The 21440-nt window shown below is 39.2% G+C and overlaps 1 protein-coding gene across 1 annotated transcript; it reads left to right on the top strand.

The window, feature by feature from the left end:
* The first annotated feature begins 17567 nt into the window (after nucleotides 1–17567).
* LOC141629565 (uncharacterized) lies at nucleotides 17568–20643 on the top strand. The gene is made up of 8 exons (XM_074442544.1): nucleotides 17568–17690; nucleotides 17964–18221; nucleotides 18387–18691; nucleotides 19014–19199; nucleotides 19661–19768; nucleotides 20091–20166; nucleotides 20353–20415; nucleotides 20554–20643. The coding sequence occupies exons 1-8, from the start codon at nucleotides 17568–17570 to the stop codon at nucleotides 20641–20643; spliced, it is 1209 nt and encodes a 402-aa protein (XP_074298645.1).
* The last annotated feature ends 797 nt before the right edge of the window (nucleotides 20644–21440 follow it).

The following is a 21440-nucleotide window of genomic DNA, read 5'->3' as shown; positions in this document are numbered from 1 at the left end:
GCATTAGAGGGGTAGTCTGATCTCAGCTTACTCGATTGAGTTGGTCAGGCACTCGATCGAGATGGCCTTACTCGATCGAGTAACTTCAGGTATGGCATTAGAGGGGTATTCTGATCTCAGCTTACTCAATCGAATGCCTGACCAACTCGATGGTTTTATAATTGTGTGTGGTCGTAGTATAGGTATAGTTTTTTCATTGCTTGTATTTGGGTCGGAACGATAAAACAACTTGTTGCAGGAACATAATGTGCGGTGGTGTTGTTCAAGTTGATAATTGTATATATATATATATATATATATATATATATATATATATCTTGTGGGTCATGTGTATGTAATGCCAAGAAAGTGTCGTTGCTGCCATGAGTCAAGTATGCATGTTGGTTAAGTTGCACAATTCTCAGTAGTATTTGTATAACATTGTAGTGTATATCCAGCCAAATTGGACAAGTGGAATACAATGGTTATAATGTGGTAATGTAATTATTATGGTCATGTAACAAATAATTGGTGACCTTGCTGCTAGTTCGTAAGAATTTACCTTGCGGTGTACTACCTAATTTCAGGGGTTTTCCGTTTATACGAGTTGTAGTTGTGTGGTTTACGAGTAATGTCAAAATGATATAATAGGTATCGGTTTGAGGGTCAGGGAAGTTGTTTGATGGTGAACTTCGGGGACGAAGTTCTTTTTAAGAGGGGAAGAGTAATGTCGCAAAGGAAAAATGATGCAATTATAACAACTTTACAGTATTTATGTGGTATTTTAAAGTATGTGAATGATTGCTTGGACAATTTTATATGAAGGTTTGAATAGTCTCATAGTGACTATTGTGCAATTGAGTAAGAGTTTGTACTTGTTGAATAAAATAACATGTTGTATACTTTATTTTCAAGTAACAATTCGCTATGTTAGCTTGAGAATTTGATGTTGTTAGCAATAGCGGGGTTTGTGTTGAATTAGAGTAATAGAGTGAAATGAAGACTTTATGGTATGAATTAGTAACATTTGTTGTTGTGAATTGATGCTCAATGGTTGTCAAGTGATGAATGAAAGTGTATGGTCCGATAGATGTGTCGATGTACGTTTGAATGATAGTATGTGGTAAGTGCAGGTAGTAGTTGTGCTGGTTGTTTATGTGTTTGGTACGTGTTCACTGATTCAAAAAGGAAGTTGGAGTTTAGCTGAGAGTCGTGTAATATATTGTGTGCTAAGGTGGATGATGATGATGTTGATGAACATACGTAGTGGGATGGTAATTCTAAACAGTTATGGGACCTGTGTCGGGTGAGGAGGTGGTGATGGCCTTAGTGTTTTTGTTGGGCGATGCAGGAGAGGATGAGTCGAACTTCGGGGATGAAGTTGTAACACCCCCATACTCCGAATGCCTTACCAGGACCACTCAGGTATGAAGACATCACCATCTCGGTCGCCCGAGGTATGATAATCAAATAGACAAAACAGAAACAACATTTATTGTAAATAGTTTAATGAATAAATACAATCCTCGAAACCAAACTGAAAGTGCAATACATTATTCCAAACTATCTGTTCTCAACTGAAATGTAAACAAATGCTAAACTACAGCGGAAGACTCTATCGTCATGTCGTGGCCATCCCAGCCTATCCCAAAGACTCATCTCTATACTGTTCAATATCTGCTCACCATCCCCGAATGGATCACCGCAGTTTTACAAAACAACACTGGGTCGTACTAATCACACAATCAATATAGATAACAACAATAAGACAAACAGACAAATTTGAATCATCACACACACACACACACCACCAGCTCCCATCATCTCAATACCGACCGTCCCCTTTGGACCACCGCCGATGGGGGACCGCAGCCGTTCCCACCTAAGCCCCGCTCATCGTACGAGCGATAACCCTGTCCATTAATGTGCACATCCCCTTCCGTGGCGGGTTCCACGAAGGGCGAAACTAGGGCGTGAGATCACTCCCGCAAGTGACCCCACTCAGCCGAGAACGCATCTCGAGAACCATCAACAAACACAACCACAATCACAATCACAATCACAATCACAATCATCATATCAAACAACTAACTACAGCACATCACCAATATCCCATTATGGGACTAATACTGAGTAGGAAATCCTACCTGGAAAGCACAACACGCAGACGGTATCTACAAATTTGTATCAAAACGGCTCCTCTACGAATTCTCCTCCTATCATACAACACATAGATGCTACTATTCAAATACTACTCATAAAAACCCCCAATTCCTAAATTAGGGTTTCATCAATCTTATCAAAACATTATAGAAATTATATTAAAAGCTTACCCTCGACGCAAGGAATCCAACGACACGAACTACGATACGAATCGACCGTCGAACTCGGGAATTGTCAAGAACGCGTTTAGGAAGAAGACTAGTTGCTTTCTCTCTTAAACAGGTTTTAGGTTTTGTAAAAAGTGATTTAGAACAATTACGAATATGTTTAAATACCTTAATCGCGTAATTAACAAAACCCGAGAAAACTCCCCCGTAAAACCGGACACTCGATCGAGTACCCAAGGTACTCGATCGAGTATTTTCCTACTCGATCGAGTGCCCCAGCTACTCGATCGAGTGCCCAACAGGTCAGAAACTATTTTGCTTCGCCACTTACCCTTACTCGACAGAGTAAGGCCTACTCGATAGAGTACCCCCAAGACTATAAATACGGAGTATTACAGTCTTCCCTCCTTAAAAGGAACTTCGTCCCCGAAGTTCAAACCACTACCAAAACAAAGGTACTCCAAAACATTCCCGACTCAACAACCAAAACAAAACTCAATCTAAAACACGCTACTTACCCAACTCATCCCGACAACCTACCGACGCAACATATAAAAAGGTGTATAAAACTCTTAGAAACTGCTCGCGATCATCTCCTACCCCCCTAAAAGAAACAAGGTTACGTCCCCGTAACCATACATACCTGATCAAAAAGGAAAGGGTAACGCTCTTTCATGATATCCTCTGCCTCCCATGTAGCTTCCTCGGTCTCGTGGTTAGACCAAAGGATCTTGAGCAAAACTGTCTCACCACTCACCCGGTCTTCCTAACCTTTCGGTCTAGGATCCGCTTAGGCACCTCAAGGTATGATAAAGACTCATCCAGACTCTAAGCTCTCTGCCTCCAACACATGTGACGGGTCACTCACATACTTCCGCAGTTGCGATACATGAAACACATTATGTACTCTCTCTAACGCATTTGGTAAAGCCGACGATAAGCAACTTCCCCAACTCGCTCTAAGATCTCATAAGGCCCTATAAACTTCTGGCTTAGCTTGCCTTTCTTCCCAAACCTCATAACCCCACGCATAGGAGACACTTTCAGAAGAACCTTGTCCCCAACTCGAAACTCATGTCCCGACGGTGTAGATCCGCATAACTCTTCGTCGATCCCGGGCGCTCTCATCCGTTCCCGATCATCTTAATCTGTTCCACCATCTCATGTACCATCTCTGGTCCTAAAACCACTTTGCCTCAAAGACTATCGTCCCAACAGATCGGACTCCTACATCTCCTCCCATACAAAGCCTCAAACGGTGCCATACCAATACTGGTGTGATAGCCGTTGTTGTAAGAAAACTCTATCAAGTCCAACCTCTGCTCCCAGCTACCACCAAAATCCATCACACAAGCTCGCAACATATCCTCAAGAGTCTTGATTGTTCTCTCTCCGTCCGTCTGTCGCAGGATGAAATGTGTACTCATCTTCGATTTGTCCCCAACGATTCCTGCAACTCCCTCCAAAACCTCGATATAAACCTCGCATCTCTGTCAGACACTATGTCCTTAGGGACTCCATGTAACTTAAGCACGTTCTTTCGATAGGCCATAGCCAATTGTGCCTTAGTCCATGTATCTTTCATTGGAACAAAGTGAGCTGACTTGGTCAGACGATCCACTATCACCCAAATCATATTGTTACCTTGTTGACTCTTAGGTAAACCCACAATGAAATCCATGGAAATGGATTCCCACTTCCACTCAGGCACCTCCAAAGACTGAACCTTACCTTGTGGTCTTCTCTGTTCCCCTTTAACTCTCTGGCATGTCAAACAACGGGACACAAACTCAGCTGTCTCTTTCTTCATCCCAGGCCACCAAAACGTTTTCTTCAAATCTTTGTAAAGCTTATCTCCACCCGGATGCACTGAATATGGTGTGCAATGTGCCTCTGTCATGATAGTATTTTTCAACTCCTCATCATTAGGAACACACCATCTACCATCAAACCTCAAACTACCATCTGTATGAATGGAAAACCAGGGACACCGCCCCTTTTCTACCCCACCTCTCCACTCCACTATCTTAGGATCCAAAGCCCCGCTTATCCCGAATATCATCATAAAACTCAAGTCGTATCTTGTCATATCACCCATGGCATCTCCTTTCGCATCATATGTATCCCGAACCTCGCTACTCTCATCTCTCGGCCTCATCAAAGATAGAGTCGTACACAAAGAATGTACACTCTTCCTACTCAAAGCATCAGCTACAACATTGGCTTTCCCTTCATGGTAGATGATTTCCATGTCATAATCGCCAATCAACTCCATCCACCTCCTCTGTCTCATGTTCAACTCCTTCTGCGTGAAGATGTACTTGAGACTCTTATGATCAGAAAATACCTTAAAGATTGCTCCATAAAGGTAATGTCTCCAAATCTTGAGAGCAAACACCACTGCACCCAACTCCAGATCATGAGTAGGGTAATTCTCCTCATAAGGCTTCAATCGCCTAGAAGCATAGGCAATCACTTTACCATTCTGCATCAACACACAACCTAGCCCATTCTTGAAGCATCAAGTATAAACCTCAAAATTCTCGCTCCCTTCAGGCAATGCGAGGACAGGAGCTGTGGTCAAACGCTCCTTTAAGGTTTGGAACGCCGTCTCACAACTCTCATCCCAACGAAACCTGTTCTCTTTCCTCATCAACGCTGTCATCGGTCTAGCTATCTTGGAGAAATCTTTCACGAACCGCCTGTAGTATCCAGCTAAACCCAAGAAACTCCTAACCTCAAGAACATTCTTGGTGCTTCCCACTTTGTCACCGCCTCAATCTTCGCCGGATCCACAGCTACCCCATCTTTAGAGATTACATGCCCCAGAAAAGCAACTTTCTCCAACCAGAACTCACACTTGGACAGCTTAGCATACAACTCATGATCTCTCAAAGTCTGCAACACGATCCTCAGATGCTCCTCATGCTCCTCCTTAGTCTTAGAGTAGACTAAGATGTCATCGATAAACACCACCACGAACTGGTCCAAGAACTGTCTGAAGATCCTATTCATCAAATCCATAAACACTGCCGGCGCATTAGACAACCCAAATGGCATCACCACATACTCATAATGGCCATACCTCGACGTGAAAGCTGTCTTCGGTATGTCCACATCTCTAATCTTCACCTGATGGTACCCCGACCTCAAATCAATCTTAGAAAAGACTGTTGCACCGCTCAACTGATCAAACAAGTCATCTATCCTTGGCAAAGGATACTTGTTCTTTATCGTCACACGGTTCAGCTCCCGGTAATCTATGCACAGCCTCAAACTCCCATCTTTCTTCTTCACGAAAAGAATTGGTGCTCCCCAAGGCGATACACTTGGTCTAATGTATCCCTTCTCTATCAAATCATCCAACTGCTTCCTAAGTTCCTCCATCTCCTTAGGACCCATACGGTACGGTGCCTTAGAGATTGGCCCCGTCCCTGGCTTCAACTCAACGGTGAAATCTATCTCCCTCTTCGGTGGCAACCCCGGAATCTCCTCCGGAAAAACATCTGCAAACTCTCCCACCACTGGTATCTCGTCAATCAGGGCTCTCTATCCGGTCATCTCTCACATGGCACAAAATCAGAGGACATCCCTTCCTCAGATACGACTTCAAGGTGACAGCTGCAATCAACTTAACTTTGGGTTTGACTAGAAACCCACGGTAAGACACACTAACACCCTTAGGACCTCTTAGGGACACTTTCTTTTGATGACAGTCTATCTTAGCTTTATAATTTCCTAACCAATCCATCCCAACTATCATCTCAAAACCATTAAAAGGAAACTCTAGCAAGTCTACCGGGAAATCGACTTGCCCAACTATCAAAGATACATCTCTAAACAACCTCCCACACGATACGGACTCACCCGAAGGTATGAAAACTTGCTCCCTAACAGACTCATATACTCTCAAACCCAACTGTTTTACATGACTCGAAGACACAAACGACTGAGAAGCCCCCGAATCAAACAAAACAAACGTAGGGATACCATTAACAAGGAATGTACCGGTGATAACGTGCGCATCTTCCTCAGCTGCCTTCTTGTCCATCACGAACAACTTGCCACTGGTCTTCTGCCCACCTCCCTGGACAGTACTGGCTGATGCGGTCGGCTTAGCACCCGACCCTTGATTGTTGTTATTGTTGTTCGTCGGTGTCTTCTGATAAGAATTACCGCCGTTGCGGTTGCCTCCACTCTGGTAGCTCTGACCTCCCCGGTTTGGCCATGATCCGGTGGTCCGTTGCTCGCAAAGCTCGTGCGGGTCTCTCGAAAGATCCGGTGCACTCGTGCACTCATGTCTCTTGTGGCCTACGCCACCACAACCAAAGCGAGTCACTCCCCGGCTATTGCTCACACTCCCACGGCCTCGCCCAAAGGAAGTTCCAAAGACTAAACCCGGACTTTAAGAAAATCCCTTAGATTGATTGTGGTTGCCTTTCTTGAAATTAGATTGGCCACCACCCTCGCTCTCGACTTCCTCTTTTCTCCACCCGACCTCTCCCGAGCCATCTCCACTAGTCTCTCGGCTCTCCCAGCCCTCTCATACGCTTCCTTTACATCGCAAGGACTCCCACGGGTAACTTATCCATAATTTTCGTGGTTAGCCCTCTCTCAAACCTCAAAGCCAGATTCTCCTCACTCAAACCCATATCCTCAAAGATATCTAGATTTCTCATTGAACGCCCTGTAGTACTCGACCCACAGACATCTCACCGTCATCTTAAACTTATCGAACTCCTCTCTCAACTTACTCCTCACATGTTCTGGTACGAACTCCTTCCTCACAGCCCTACGAAACTCCTCCCAAGGTATAGCAGGTAACCCTTGGTATATATCTCCTTGGCACTCACTTTCACGGAATCCCACCACTTGCCAGCTGCCTCCCTCAGATAGAATGCAGCCTGATCCACTCTCATCTCATCAGGACAGCGAACTAAATCTAGTATGTTCTCCATCTCCCTCAGCCAACTATCGAGATGGTTAGGCTCCTCAACTCCCTTGTACTCCTTCGGGTTAAACCTCGCAATATAGAGGCTGACTTTAGCATGGTCAACCTCCTTCTCCTTACTCTTATCCTTGTCCTCATTCACTCTCTTCGGGGTCTCGAAGAGCGTCCTGGTGTTCCAACATCTTAACGATGTCATCCGTGGTCATAAGCTCTGCTCTCGCGTACAAAGCATTTCTCTTTGGCGGCATCTTGAAACTATACATATATAAGAGAAGGGTAGATAGTAACATACGTACTAAACTTCAAAACACGAAAACACGCGCCTTAACCTACTCGATCGAGTATCCAAACCCACTCGATCGAGTAACGGGCTACTCGATCGAGTGCCCCCATGTACTCGATCGAGTACCCAAACTCCAGAACCAAACAGACCTTCTGATCTCTAACCCACTCGATCGAGTATCTAGGCTACTCGATCGAGTGACCCCCTACTCGATCGAGTACCCCTTGTTACTCGATCGAGTGCCCCAAAACGCGATCTCGGACTCAAAATCGCCATAAACCTACCCGATCGAGTCGGCCTCACTCGATCAAGTACCACTAATACGTAAGAGCTACCCGCATATTACGTCACCTACTAACATTGCTAACTTTATAAATCACATTATATCATAACATTCATGCTATTAATTGCCACGTTGTAAAACATTCCATCATGCTATCATTTCATCAACAATGTCTATATATATAACATCACTTTTCTTTCATCTCATCAACTTCCAATTCGAACATCCAACCATCAACACATTCCATCACATTGTTACGCAAGTTACTAAGCACACACATGACTCAACACACATTTCCCCCATGTGACCGGTTCAAAGTTGTAGGGCGATCCCCGCGACTTTAGGACGTCTCCCAAGCCTTTGCACTAGCTCCTACAACTTTTACCCCGGGTTCATTTTAATTGACTCCCTATGTTCATTAAGTTCATTGGTTACAGGTTTCAGGATCGTCTCTCTGATACCATTTGTAACACCCCCATACTCCGAATGCCTTACCAGGACCACTCAGGTATGAAGACATCACCATCTCGGTCGCCCGAGGTATGATAATCAAATAGACAAAACAGAAACAACATTTATTGTAAATAGTTTAATGAATAAATACAATCCTCGAAACCAAACTGAAAGTGCAATACATTATTCCAAACTATATGTTCTCAACTGAAATGTAAACAAATGCTAAACTACAGCGGAAGACTCTATCGTCATGTCGTGGCCATCCCAGCTATCCCAGTACTCATCTCTATACCTGTTCAATATCTGCTCACCATCCCCGAATGGATCACCGCAGGTTTTACAAAACAACACCGGGTCGCATACTAATCACACAATCAATATAGATAACAACAATAAGACAAACAGACAATGAATCGAATCACACACACACACACCACCAGCTCCCATCATCTCAATACCGACCGTCCCCTGGACCGCCTCGCCGAGTGGGGGACCGCACTGCCGTTCCCACCTAAGCCCCGCTCATCGTACGAGCGATAACCCTGTCCATTAATGTGCACATCCCCTTCCGTGGCGGGTTCCACGAAGGGCGAAACTAGGGCGTGAGATCACTCCCACAAGTGACCCCACTCAGCCGAGAACGCATCTCGAGAACCATCAATAAACACAACCACAATCACAATCACAATCACAATCATCATATCAAACAACTAACTACAGCACATCACCAATATCCCATTATGGGACTAATACTGAGTAGGAAATCCTACCTGGAAAGCACAACACGCAGACGGTATCTACAGCTGTATCAAAACAACTCCTCTACGAATTCTCCTCCTATCATACAACACATAGATGCTACTATTCAAATACTACTCATAAAAACCCCCAATTCCTAAATTAGGGTTTCATCAATCTTATCAAAACATTATAGAAATTATATTAAAAGCTTACACTAGTACAGAAAGGACATTAGGCGGGTAGAAATGGCTACGGTCATGATAAATAGCCGTTGCCTATTATAAACGGCTACGGTTGTTGATAAATAACCGTGGCTAAATATGTAAAAAAACAAAAAAGGCTTCGGTCACCTAAATAACCGTAGCCAAATGTAAACTAAGGCAACGGTTCTTTATCGACCATAGCCATTTATTAAAATGAAATTTGGCGCAAAACGATATAATCTTTTCGCGCTGCTTATTATCTAAACACGTATACTCATACTCCACACTCACAACTGAATATTTTTATTTCTTAAAACAAATACTCTCTATTCTATTCTATTTCCTTAAACTCACAAACCTAATTTCCTCACTTGCTCACTACGACGAACGACGACCACGCCACCATCCCATCACCAGCGACGACGCAACCACCTTCACGACGCCACCACCCTCACGACGCCACCACCTGCACCACGACTTCAAGTCGTCACCATCCCCACCGCCAACCGTAATTCTGGACAATTAATCTGGTACTTTTTCTGGGCAATCAATTATTGTTTGATATATTTATTTAAATTTTTGCTTAATTTGATTTAGGGTAAGCTTATTTCGGGTTATATGCAACTGGTTTCGTGTTTTTCTTTTGGATTTTGATGGGGTATATGCAATTGTTCTGTATTGTTGTTCTTTTAGATTTAGGGTAAGCTTATTTTGGTGTGTATTGTCACTATATTTTGGTGTTATACTCATAATCATTATCGTTATTATTGAATTCTGTTCTCTTAATTTTTTTAATCATATTAGGGCTAGGTAATTTAGTTTTCTAATGGCGTTAGGAATTATGGTTGGGGGTTTTTAATCATATTAATTGAAAATTTTAGAGTAGGATTTGGGACCGGAGATGCATCTGTTTCACTCCCTCACTGCCCATCTTTACTTCCATTGTCTACAACTGAGGTGGTATAAACTGTTAATCTAATTCTAGCTTTGCCCTCTTAGATTGCCTGGGTAACATATTACAGCATGTACAATAGCAGAAAAGGGAGAGTACATGTTTTGCTCTCCATTTACATAATCTTCTTGAAGAGTAATTACCAAACTTTCACCTATAATATGAAGTCTCCTACATGCTCTCCACCTCATTTTTATTGTTCAGCATTAATTGGGTATGTATAGAAAGGAGATATAGTAAGTTAGTAACACACAGCAACATACCTTATCTTCGGTGTCATCTCTCAATCATAACTTCATCAGGAGCCTTTGTTTGTTGTATCTTGTTCAATTATATTGTTCTTCCCTGTCTTAAACAATCATTTCTTCTAAAGCATGCATGCCTACCTACTGTTAGTGACAAAGCTTCAAATGTGAATTGGTAATCTCACAAGTATTCTGACACTTGAATTTTTTTTCCCGGATAAATGTTTGATTCCTAGGTTGCCCTTCTTTTGTTTCACCGATTCTTGTTTAAGACGGTTTTAACTTAAGACGACTCTTGTAACATATTAAAATAGAAATGGAAATGAAAAGCCGTGGTGAGGCGACTTAAAGTTTAAACTAGTGATGAATTATATTAAAACTTTGTGAGTTTTCAGTTAAGGACTTAGAATGTAACTCCGTTAACTTATTCTTAGTTATCAATTCTCTAGTGTTATCATGGTCATAGGGAAAATCTGTCAAAAAATTTCAAGCTGAACTTAGAGAGGTCCAAAAGTTCATCTAAGCTTAAACTAGATTATAATCTTGTCTTCTTGAAACCCCTTTCGCAATCCATCGTAACATTTGTAAATTATATTATTTTTTAAAGAGCATAGTAAGGTCATCCGGGTTTTCTCTTCATTTACGATAGTTCACTAAATGAGTATGTTGTATCAATTATTTTGTCATTTACGAACTACTTGTATATTATTTGTTCAAATATTATATGACAAAAGTAGAAACCATTGGAACTTAAGAGGTAGAATCGTATTTAAAGTTTTGGTCGTTAATATGTAATCGGCTTACCACAACGGTCTATTTTTGGGTCTAACGAAGTTTGAGTCGAATTTTTCAGATTTTACTCACCTTAGTTTTGTCGTTTGGGCCTCCAAACGGTTTATCATAGCGGTCAAGTTTGCAAAATTTAGTTGATTATAGTCTGTTATACATGTCTAACGAGTTTAGTGAGCTAAATTTGAGGTCGGTACACGATTTCGGTAAAACGTTTTAAGGGTTACACTTTAGGGGAAAAAATGTTGGTTTGAATATGAGTGAATTCTAAATTTTTACATTAACTTAGAGTAACCCATTTTATAAAAGAATATTGATTTTACTATTCACTTCAGTCAAATTTTAATCAACAAATTTGTTTTGAGGTTAAAACTAGCACGTGCAAATTTAGCACATCGTCACTTTTGGCGTATTACTTAACGGAATATGGACATGAGGTCCTTAACGGAAAAGAATAATAACTTAGGTCCTTATATGAAAAAATAAGTAAAGTTTAGTCCCATATCTTATGCTTAACTCGCACAACCATGGCCTAGATTGTAATAGAAATAGTCAACTTTATTTTTAATGCATTTTTTTGTAAATGCTTCAAATTGAGCAAGTGTTAACACATGAATCAAATGTATCTTGGTATTGCGTATTAAAAAAAAGGGGGAGTGACCGAGTCTCTCTATCATTTCTAGTCTTTAATTTAATTACTTCTATAACCTTAATGAGCTGTTCATGAAATTAAAGGTCTGACACACTTACGCAAATTCCTCATATTTGACATTTTTTCAGTACGGCAATTGGTTGTTGGCAATCATACTATGTTATTTGTTGATTAAATGTGTTGTTCTTCAATCTTTTATTCTTTGTAGTAATAAACTTTCTTTTCTCTATGTTATTTGTTGATTAAATGTATTGTTCTTTGATGTTTTTAGAGATGGACCGAAGTTGGATGTATAATATGAAACGCTCTACTCTTGAGTTTAGGATTTTAGTGAAGGAGATCTTTGTGAAATGTGCGGCTGAGAATGCAATTAAAAAAGGAGAGACACGCATATTATGCCCTTGTATTGATTGTGAAAATTTAAAGAAAGTTTTAACTCCTGATATATGTGTTGAGCACTTAGTTTTACGTGGGTTTATGAAAGACTACACACGTTGGATATTTCATGGAGAGTCTATCGTTTCTACTCAAACTGAAGCGGGTGGAGAAGAGAGAGCAACATATGTTATTGATGACGACGATATTCAAAGGGATCGGATAGATGACTTGATTGAGGATGTGCAAGTTAATTTTGAGGATGACCAAAAGGTTTTGGAGAGTTTGCTTAGTGATGCGGAGAAACCTTTATATCCTAACTGTAATAAATTTACTCGATTGTCTGCAGTTATGAACTTGATGTCTTTAAAAGTGGAAAATAAGTGGAGTGATAAGAGTTTTACATCATTATTAGAACTCTTAAATGACATACTCCCGGAAGATCATGTTCTTCCGAAATCCACTTATGAGGCTAAGAAAATTATGTGCCCAATAGGATGTGACTATGAAAAAATTCATGCATGTCCAAAAGACTGCATTTTGTACCGCAAAGAATATAAGGATTTGCACGAGTGTCCTAAATGTGGTACATCACGATATCGATTAAAAGATAAGGACGATGATTCTCCACAGAAGAAAGGCTCTGCTGCAAAAGTGGTTTGGTATTTATCCATAATACCAAGATTTAAATGATTATTTGCCAATCTAATTGATGCGAGGAACTTAAGGTGGCATGCCGACATCAGAAAAAAGGACGGTAAACTTAGACATCCATGAGATGCCCCTCAATGGAGAACTATTGATAGAATGTTTCGAATTTGGTGATGAAGCTAGAAATTTACGACTTGGCCTTTGTACCGACGGGATGAACCCATTCTCTACTTTGAGTAGCCAACATAGCACGTGGCCTGTCCTTCTTTGTGTTTATAACTTGCCCCCTTATTTGTGTATGAAGCGCAAATACTTGATGTTGTCACTTCTTATCCAAGGACCAAAGCAACCGGGTAATGATATAGATGTATATCTAGAGCCCCTCATTGATGATTTGAAATTACTGTGGAATGAAGGAGTAAAGGTGTATGATGCGATTTGCCAAAGAAGATTTCACCTTGCGTGCTATGTTATTATGTACCATAAATGATTTTCCTGCATATGGTAATTTGTCGGTTACTCAAAGTGAAAGGGAAAAAGGCATGTCCAATATGTGATGACGCAACCGTAGCTCCTCGGCTCACCTATAGCCGCGCAAGAATGTTTATCGGCCATCGAAGATTTTTGTCTCGATACCACCCTTATCGTAGGATGAAGAAGGCATTCAATGGAGAGAACGAGAGTGGAATGGCACCTATTCCACTAGAGGGAGATGAAGTATATGAACAAGTCAAAGATATTAGTGTTGTTTTTGGAAAGCCTAATAAATTTGAAAAGAATGCTAAATATAAGAAGAAGTCTATATTCTGGAATCTTCCATATTGGAAACACATGTCAGTGAGACATTGTATAGACATCATGCATGTAGAAAAGAATGTTGCCGAAAGTCTTATCGGGACTCTGCTTAACATTCCAGGAAAGACTAAAGATGGCTACAAGGCAAGAAAAGACATCGAAGAAATGGGAACAAGGAATGAGCTAGCACCTCAAGAGAAAGGGAAACGTGTATATCTTCCTCCCGCTTGTTATACATTGTCTAAGATGGAGAAATCTATTATATGTGAGTGTCTTCGTGGCATTAAGGTACCACATGGATATTGTTCAAACATGAAAAATCTTGTTTCCATGAAAGATTTGCGGCTGATTGGACTAAAGTCTCATGACAATCATGTGCTAATGCAACAATTTTTACCTGTGTCGATTCGATCCGTTTTACCAAAACGTGTGAGAGTTGCTATTACCAGGCTGTGCTTTTTCTTTAATGCAATATATAGCAAGGTGATTGATCCTGACACACTAGACAAGCTGCAAGCTGATATTGTTGAAACCTTGTGTCAATTCGAGATGTATTTTCCCCCTTCTTTCTTTGATATTTCGGTGCATTTGGTTGTTCATTTGGTTAGAGAGGCTAAACTTTTGGGTCCCGTACATTTAAGAGATATGTATGCATTTGAGCGATATATGGGAGTTTTGAAAGGGTACACTACCAATAGATATAGGCCAGATGCTAGTATTGTCGAAGGATACATAGCAGCAGAGGTTATAAGATTTTGCACCGACTATCTCATTTGGTGTGCAACGTTTGGGTCGCCAAGTCTCGACATGAAGGGAGGCTTGAGGGTAAAGGTACTATCGGAGCGAAATGGGTATCACTTAAATCCCAAGAGCTTAATGATGCTCACTTTCTTGTCTTACAACATCTGACAGAAGCTCATCCTTACATAGAGGAGCACATGAGAATATTGAAGTTAAAATACCCTAAAAAAAATTACAAGTGGTTGGTTGAAGAACACAACAGGTCTTTTGTGAAATGGTTTAGGGTTAAAGTATTTGATGAGTTATCGTGTACACCAAATGAAGTTGGTGAAACTGTTAAATGGTTAGCTTATGGCCCCAATACTGAAGTAAAATCATATGAAGGTTATGATATTAATGGGTATTGTTTTTATACCAAGCGTCAAGATAACAAGAGTACAATGCAGAATAGTGGAGTTACTTTAGTAGCTTCTTCTACTGAATTTAGCAGTGGTACACCTACTTGTAATCAAATGTCATATTATGGGATTATTGAGGACATATGGGAACTTCAGTATACAACATTCATGATTCCATTGTTTAAATGCAAATGGGCAGAAAATAAGAAAGGTGTTCGTGTAGACGAGTATGGCTTCACACTGGTTGATTTTAGTACGCAAGGTTACAAGAATGAGCCACTTATTATGGCTTCGCAGGCAAAACAAGTGTTCTATATTTCAGATCCAGCGAATGATAAGTGGTGTGTTGTACTTCAAGGCAAGAGACGTATTCTTGGAGTGGATGATGTAGTGGACGAGGAAGAATATGATGAATTTGATGATATTCCTCCATTTTCGGAGGGTTTGCCTTCAATGCCTGTTGAAGATAACTTGGAAACTAATTATGTACGAGTGGATCATAATGAGGGTATCTGGGAAGATAGAGATCAAGCAGGAAATTAATATTATGGTTATTAAAGCAAAAATAATTGATAATGATATGCTTTTTAATACTATAACATGTTTACTATAATATTTTCAGGTTTTACTACTTTATATTGTTTATTTATTTTTTGTAATGATTAGTAATTTAATTAAACCAAGCACCGTTAAAACAACTAGATGAACATCCCACGCCCCTATTATCTTATGATTAACATGCAAACTTGATTCTTTCCACAACCACATCAGGTCTTCTTGTCTTTATCTTGACACTCTGTCATTCCACAAAGCATAACAAGCTGCGTTCTTCATACTCCAAATATTGTTATATTGATTATGTTTTACTGTATAGGTTTTGTACGATGGAGGATCATGATTCTTCAGGTGGAGATAAGACAAACGATAATTCAGGTGAAGATAAGACAAAGAAGCAAACTCAGACAAAGAAACGAACTCGAGGACCCACTACTTTAAAGAAGGAGGAGGATAAAGGTCCGTTTCTTCTAAGGTGGGATAAAGCTGGTTTTCCAACGGGAGGTACGCTTCTAAATTTGCAAGCTATTGTGGTAAGAAGGTTCGATGTCAAGTGAACATTAACTTTGACGACTGGGATAAAGATGTAGAAGATAGTCTTAAAGATTTGCTCGGAAAGATATTTCGGTAAGAATTATGTTGTCTTTTATTAGCTATTATTTTTGTTGTCATGGTGTCAGTACCTGAATCAGAGTATCAGAATCAGAGTACTGAAAATGACCATATTGCTGCCACTTGAATCCCTTGCTGAGTTGCCTAAAATCAGCCACTTTTTATGAATCATTTATGAAGCAACTCTCTTTATTACACAATTTTTAGTCTGAATCTGATTCAAGCTATAGTTAATCGAGCAGGTCATCCTAGATTCACCAACACACAAGAATATGAATCACCTCATGCTTAGTCTATTCTGGATGCAAACGAACTTGGAGGGTAGAATACATTAACTGACATTTGGTTACGAGTTTGGTGATACTGACTCAATACGTTTCAATGAATTAATTGAAGTACATCAAAACGTTGTGTCCTTTTTTGGATGCAAACGAACTTGACCCTAACTGACCTGTATGTGAATTCTCTGTCCAAATGCGGGTAACAAGTAATGTCTTGTTGATTTGTTGTCATTAGTGTTGGCAAAATACACTTTTTGCGATGGCGATTGTTATAGTGTGAATCTACGAGGGCAGCCGTGTTTTAAATTCTGAAGCAAGTAATGGTTTGGTCATAACTTATGAGGTCATCTTACAATTTCTTTATCGCAGGCAAAATATTTAGTCGATGAGACACACAAGAAGGATGTACTAATCAATTGTGGAGCAAAGTGGAGAGATTTCAAGGGTAAATTGACTAGAAAGTACATTCGAAATAAACATCCAAAATATGACTCCCCGGCTGATTGTTATAGTTTCATTGAGCCTGCTGATTGGGAGAAATTTAAAGCTTACCGAGAGTCGGATGAATTTAAGGTGATATATGTCATACTTTTTTTTTAGGGTAATCATTATCATCTGAAATAATTCCGTAATTCTTATTCTGAATATATTTCTACTTTATTTTCTTTTATTGTAGGAGAAGAGTAAAAAAGCCGTCGAAAGTGTAAAGCATAATGAGCATCCTCATATAATGGGTAGACGGGGATACAATCAAAGGATTCCTGAGTGGATAGCTTCATCTTCAAATTCTGATGAAGTTATTGATCGTAGTTGGTATTGGATAAAGGGAAGGACTAAGTCATCAGAAGGGGAAATTCCAAATGAGAAGATTCAAAAAGTTCAAGAAGAAATGGTATACTCTTGATACTTAACTTTGTTGAAATTCTTCACTAACAACTTCTTCCTTTGACTTGATATTTTATTTATAATCCTTTATGTTATTTTTTTAAATAATAATTCAGGTTGAATGGCGAAAGAAGGTAAAGTCAGGAGAATTTGTTCCTCATAGATATGATGATGTCTTGTCACGTAGTCTAAAAAAGAAGGAACATTCTGGTCGAGTGAGAGGTTTCCCTGGCGGAGTTACTATCAAGGATGTGTTTGGTACTTCACATGGATCTTCTCATAGGGATGTGGAGATTTCTGATCAACAAGTAGCCGAAATAACTGAAAGAGTGCGGAATGATACTATAAAGTCCTTAAGCTCTCTAATTCGTCAGGAGGCCCGACAAGAGGCTGTGGGTATGTTGAAGCTAATGGGCTTAAAGGTACCTGAAAATATGGATGAACTCCAAGGTAGCTGTCAATCCGCGAATCCGGAGAAAAGCATAGGGATAAGCAAAGAAAGACAATCAAAACAAAATCCTCCTGAAATTAAGGTGTGTGACTAAAATATTTTGGGATAGAAAAGTCTACTTACATAGTTACATATATAGAATTAAACTTTGTCTTTAAACCTTGCATAAAACTATAGTCTGCCCTGGATGAATGGAAAATGCGCAACCTGAACTTGAGCTCACTGAGTCAGTCACGTGATTGAATAATATTGAGCATGTGATTGAATAATATTGAGCAGACAAAGTACTACTACTGACCTTAGTTATATATATTGTATTATCTTTATTAACACATAAAATCTTCCGATATTGTAGGACCCAACCAAGTGTCGCCTAGCTTGTGTTCATGATGGAAAGACTTTCAATGTTGCCATAGGTACAGTTTACCCATTAGAAGATAGTAATCTGGTCATTCATGGTACACCGCTACTAATTGGTAATGCAAGGGTTTCCATTGATAAAATTTTGGAAGGTACTGCCCCACTTCCTTTTCCTACGCAATATCATGAACGTGTAGGTGACGCAATAGGAAGTTTTGTTCAGTGGCCGAAGGAACTAATCATTGTTGGGGAGGTACAAATAATATATATATATATATATATATATATATATATATATATATATATATATATATATATATATATATATATATATATATATATATATAACTTCAATTAAGTTCACTTACATGTAATTTTTTATTATTTGGTTTTATTAATAATGACATTTTTAAAACAGGAGTCTTCTACTAGTGGTAATCTATCAGTCGCTAGTAAGGGAAAACAAGTGTCGAAAAGTTCTGGCATCAAATCACCAATCAAGCCCAACTCTAATGAGTATATATCACGTATGGGTATAGAATGTCAGAAGTTACATGATTACCTAGCCTTAATGCGGCCTGAGACAAAGGTGTTTGAAGTTGTACTCCCGTCGAAGATATTTCATTTCAAGGAGGATAAATCCTTGACTGTCACCGAAGAAGATATCATGCAACTTTTTCGAATGGCCTTTTTAAATGTGTCATCTATTCAAGTGTGGATGCTGTAAGTTATATATTAATTTATTTTACATTTATGGCCGACTTGTTAAGAGAAGGAACAAAATGATAAGGGAAACATGGATGAAAAAGATATTTAATGTTGGTAAGGCCGATGGGAGAGAGTACAGTACTGCATACTTAATTGTGCTGCAACCAATACAGAGAGACAATTTATTTGTAAAAATATCACAAAAAGGATCTTTTACTTTTATTGCCAACTTGCTTTTGAAATCCTTGTTGCACTGTCCATTTTTTTTATAGCTCACAATCATCACATTGATTTTGTTCATCTTCATATTTGAGGGGTTATTTTCATGTGTATAAAGGTTTTTACAAAAGCTTTGTGAGGAGCAGAATCATGAAGGGATGTCCGGTGTTGGATTTTTGTGCCCGACAATCATGTCTCAAATGGGAAAAGATAAAATAGTCAATGATGAAGTAATGAATTACGTGGAGTGCAGCTTGCTTAAGATGCGTGGTGTTCGTATCATATTTGCTCCATTTTGTCAAGGGTTAGTCTTATCTTTTTTGTCTGTTAGTTTTGTTTTTAGCAATTGATTAATGGGCACCAATTGTGTTGTTGAATCTAGTAAAACTCCAACTTTTGATTCACAACCAGCTATTTAGCTAGTTTAAAAGGGATGATTCCCAGGTTTATTTTAGATCTTTAGCAAGTTTAGAAGGGTATATAAATATGTCTTGTTTTGACCAGTAAATTCGTTGATCTTTGAACAACCGAGTTGCGCATCTGTAGAGAAATAGAATTTTTCGATTGGTGGTTAATTTGCTATCCACAAAGGTCTGCCCTTTGAATGGTCATCGAACGAACCTTTTTCATGTCTCTGTTTTGTTGCTTAGAGTGTGGAGTTCGACATCCCGTAATTCAGTCCCCGCATCTAGCTAACCTCTTCTCCTGGGACATTAGGAGTTAGACTGACTTTGTGGAATTTTTTTTTTTACCTTTATTGGACAGAGATCACTGGTTTCTAGCCGTTATTTGTCCGTTGATTCATGAGGCCTATTTCTGTGATCCAAAGGCAACGTCAAAGCGAGATGTCTCTTTTAAGCACTTGATACAGATGTAAGTATTTACACATTATCTTTGCATGTACTGGTAGGTAGTATGCATGATTACGGTGTAAGAAAAGAGAGATACTCAAGAGTAGAAAAGATAATGGTATGGGTCATATTTTAAGGAGTATTTTTCGTCAGGGTGTGTGGTGATTGCTTAGGAGTATATTTCATCAGATTTTAAGGACATAAAAGATTCAAAATACTTTGTCCGTTTTTTCCTATATTTGGTTAGTTGACGATTGAAAAAAAGAATGAGATGAACGAGTGATAATGGCTAATGACTAACTAATACCTTTTTTTTTCTTTTTTTTTGCTCTTTCGAGGCGCAGTGCTTTTCGATCTTTTAGGGCTCAAGCAGGTTCCACATTGAAATCAGGCTTATCAATGAAATGGAGTAACATTGATGTAAGTCCATATCAATTATAAAATATTATTTGTCTTAACATTATTTTTGGTACTTTCCTTCTATATTAATTACTTCCTTTTTGCGTTGATTCTAGTTAAATATGTTGTTGGTGGTAGTTTGTTTGCTTATGGTGATTTTTATTTTGTTTAATGTTTTTTTAATAAATGTTTTTGGTACATGTACAGTGTCATCAACAAACTCGAAGCACAGAGTGTGGCTATTATGTGATGCGGTACATGTTAGATATAGTGAGACACTACTAGAACATTAAAGATCATAAGAAGGTATTTTTCATTCTATCTAGCTAAGGTATACTAGTCAAAATATAGGTTTAAATATTGAACTTTTGTTTTTTTATTCTAATAAGCACTTTGATTTATTAATAGTGGTTTGGATCAAAAGCTTCTTATACGATTGAAGAGATCAACGAGGTTCGAGACTTGTGGGCTACTCACTTTATGGACAATCTTCTTTAGTAATTATGTATTGGCAGGAAAATCGTTATTGGGTGTAGTTTTGAATTTGTAGCGGATAATGGCATAAGAATGACTCTTGTACGGCTACTTTTGGAATTTTAGCGGAAAATCTTCTTTAGAAATTATGTATTGGCACGAAAATCATTATTATATTGTCTAAGTTATTGGATTTATTTTGAGTTGCAAGAGGTTTAGCATATTGCAATAACATCTATTATGACCGTCTATAATATATAGCCTGTACGAAATTAAAAAAAAAAAAAATTAATATGATTTACGGCTACGGTTAAAAGATAAAACCGTAGCCTTATATAAGCATATGGCAACGGCTATTAAGAAACAACCGTAGCCTTATATCACCTATGGCAACGGTTAACAGATATAACCGTAGCCTTATATACACATATGGCAACGGTTTTGGCTAGTAACCGTAGCCAAAAACACACATTTGGCTACGGCTAATGACCGTAGCCGTTGGTTCTTGATCTAAGGCAACGCCCCGATTTACTACGGTTGTGGAACCGTGGCCAAAAGTGCTTTTTAACCGTAGCCAAATGCAGTTTCTGTACTAGTGTTACCCTCGACGCAAGGAATCCAACGACACGAACTACGATACGAACTGACCGTCTCAACTCCGGGAATGGTTAAGAACGCGATTAGGAAGAAGACTAGTTGCTTTCTCTCTTAAACAGGTTTTAGATTTTGTAAAAAGTGATTTAGAACAATTACGAATATGTTTAAATACCTTAATCGCGTAATTAACAAAACCCGAGAAAACTCCCCAAAAAATAGGACAC

Source organism: Silene latifolia, chromosome Y, assembly GCF_048544455.1.
Source record: "Silene latifolia isolate original U9 population chromosome Y, ASM4854445v1, whole genome shotgun sequence".
Lineage (NCBI taxonomy): Eukaryota > Viridiplantae > Streptophyta > Magnoliopsida > Caryophyllales > Caryophyllaceae > Silene > Silene latifolia.
The sequence above is the reverse complement of the archived record's forward strand: the minus strand, read 5'-3'. Positions and strand labels throughout refer to the sequence as shown.

Bases quoted from the DNA above. Each gene is read 5' to 3' on its own strand.
- LOC141629565 (XM_074442544.1), top strand. From the start codon at position 17,568: ATGGGCTTAAAGGTACCTGAAAATATGGATGAACTCCAAGGTAGCTGT. The intron at 18,692-19,013 runs GTAAGTTATATA...ATGTGTATAAAG, and splicing joins TCTATTCAAGTGTGGATGCT to GTTTTTACAAAAGCTTTGTG. The intron at 20,167-20,352 runs GTAAGTCCATAT...GTACATGTACAG, and splicing joins TGAAATGGAGTAACATTGAT to TGTCATCAACAAACTCGAAG.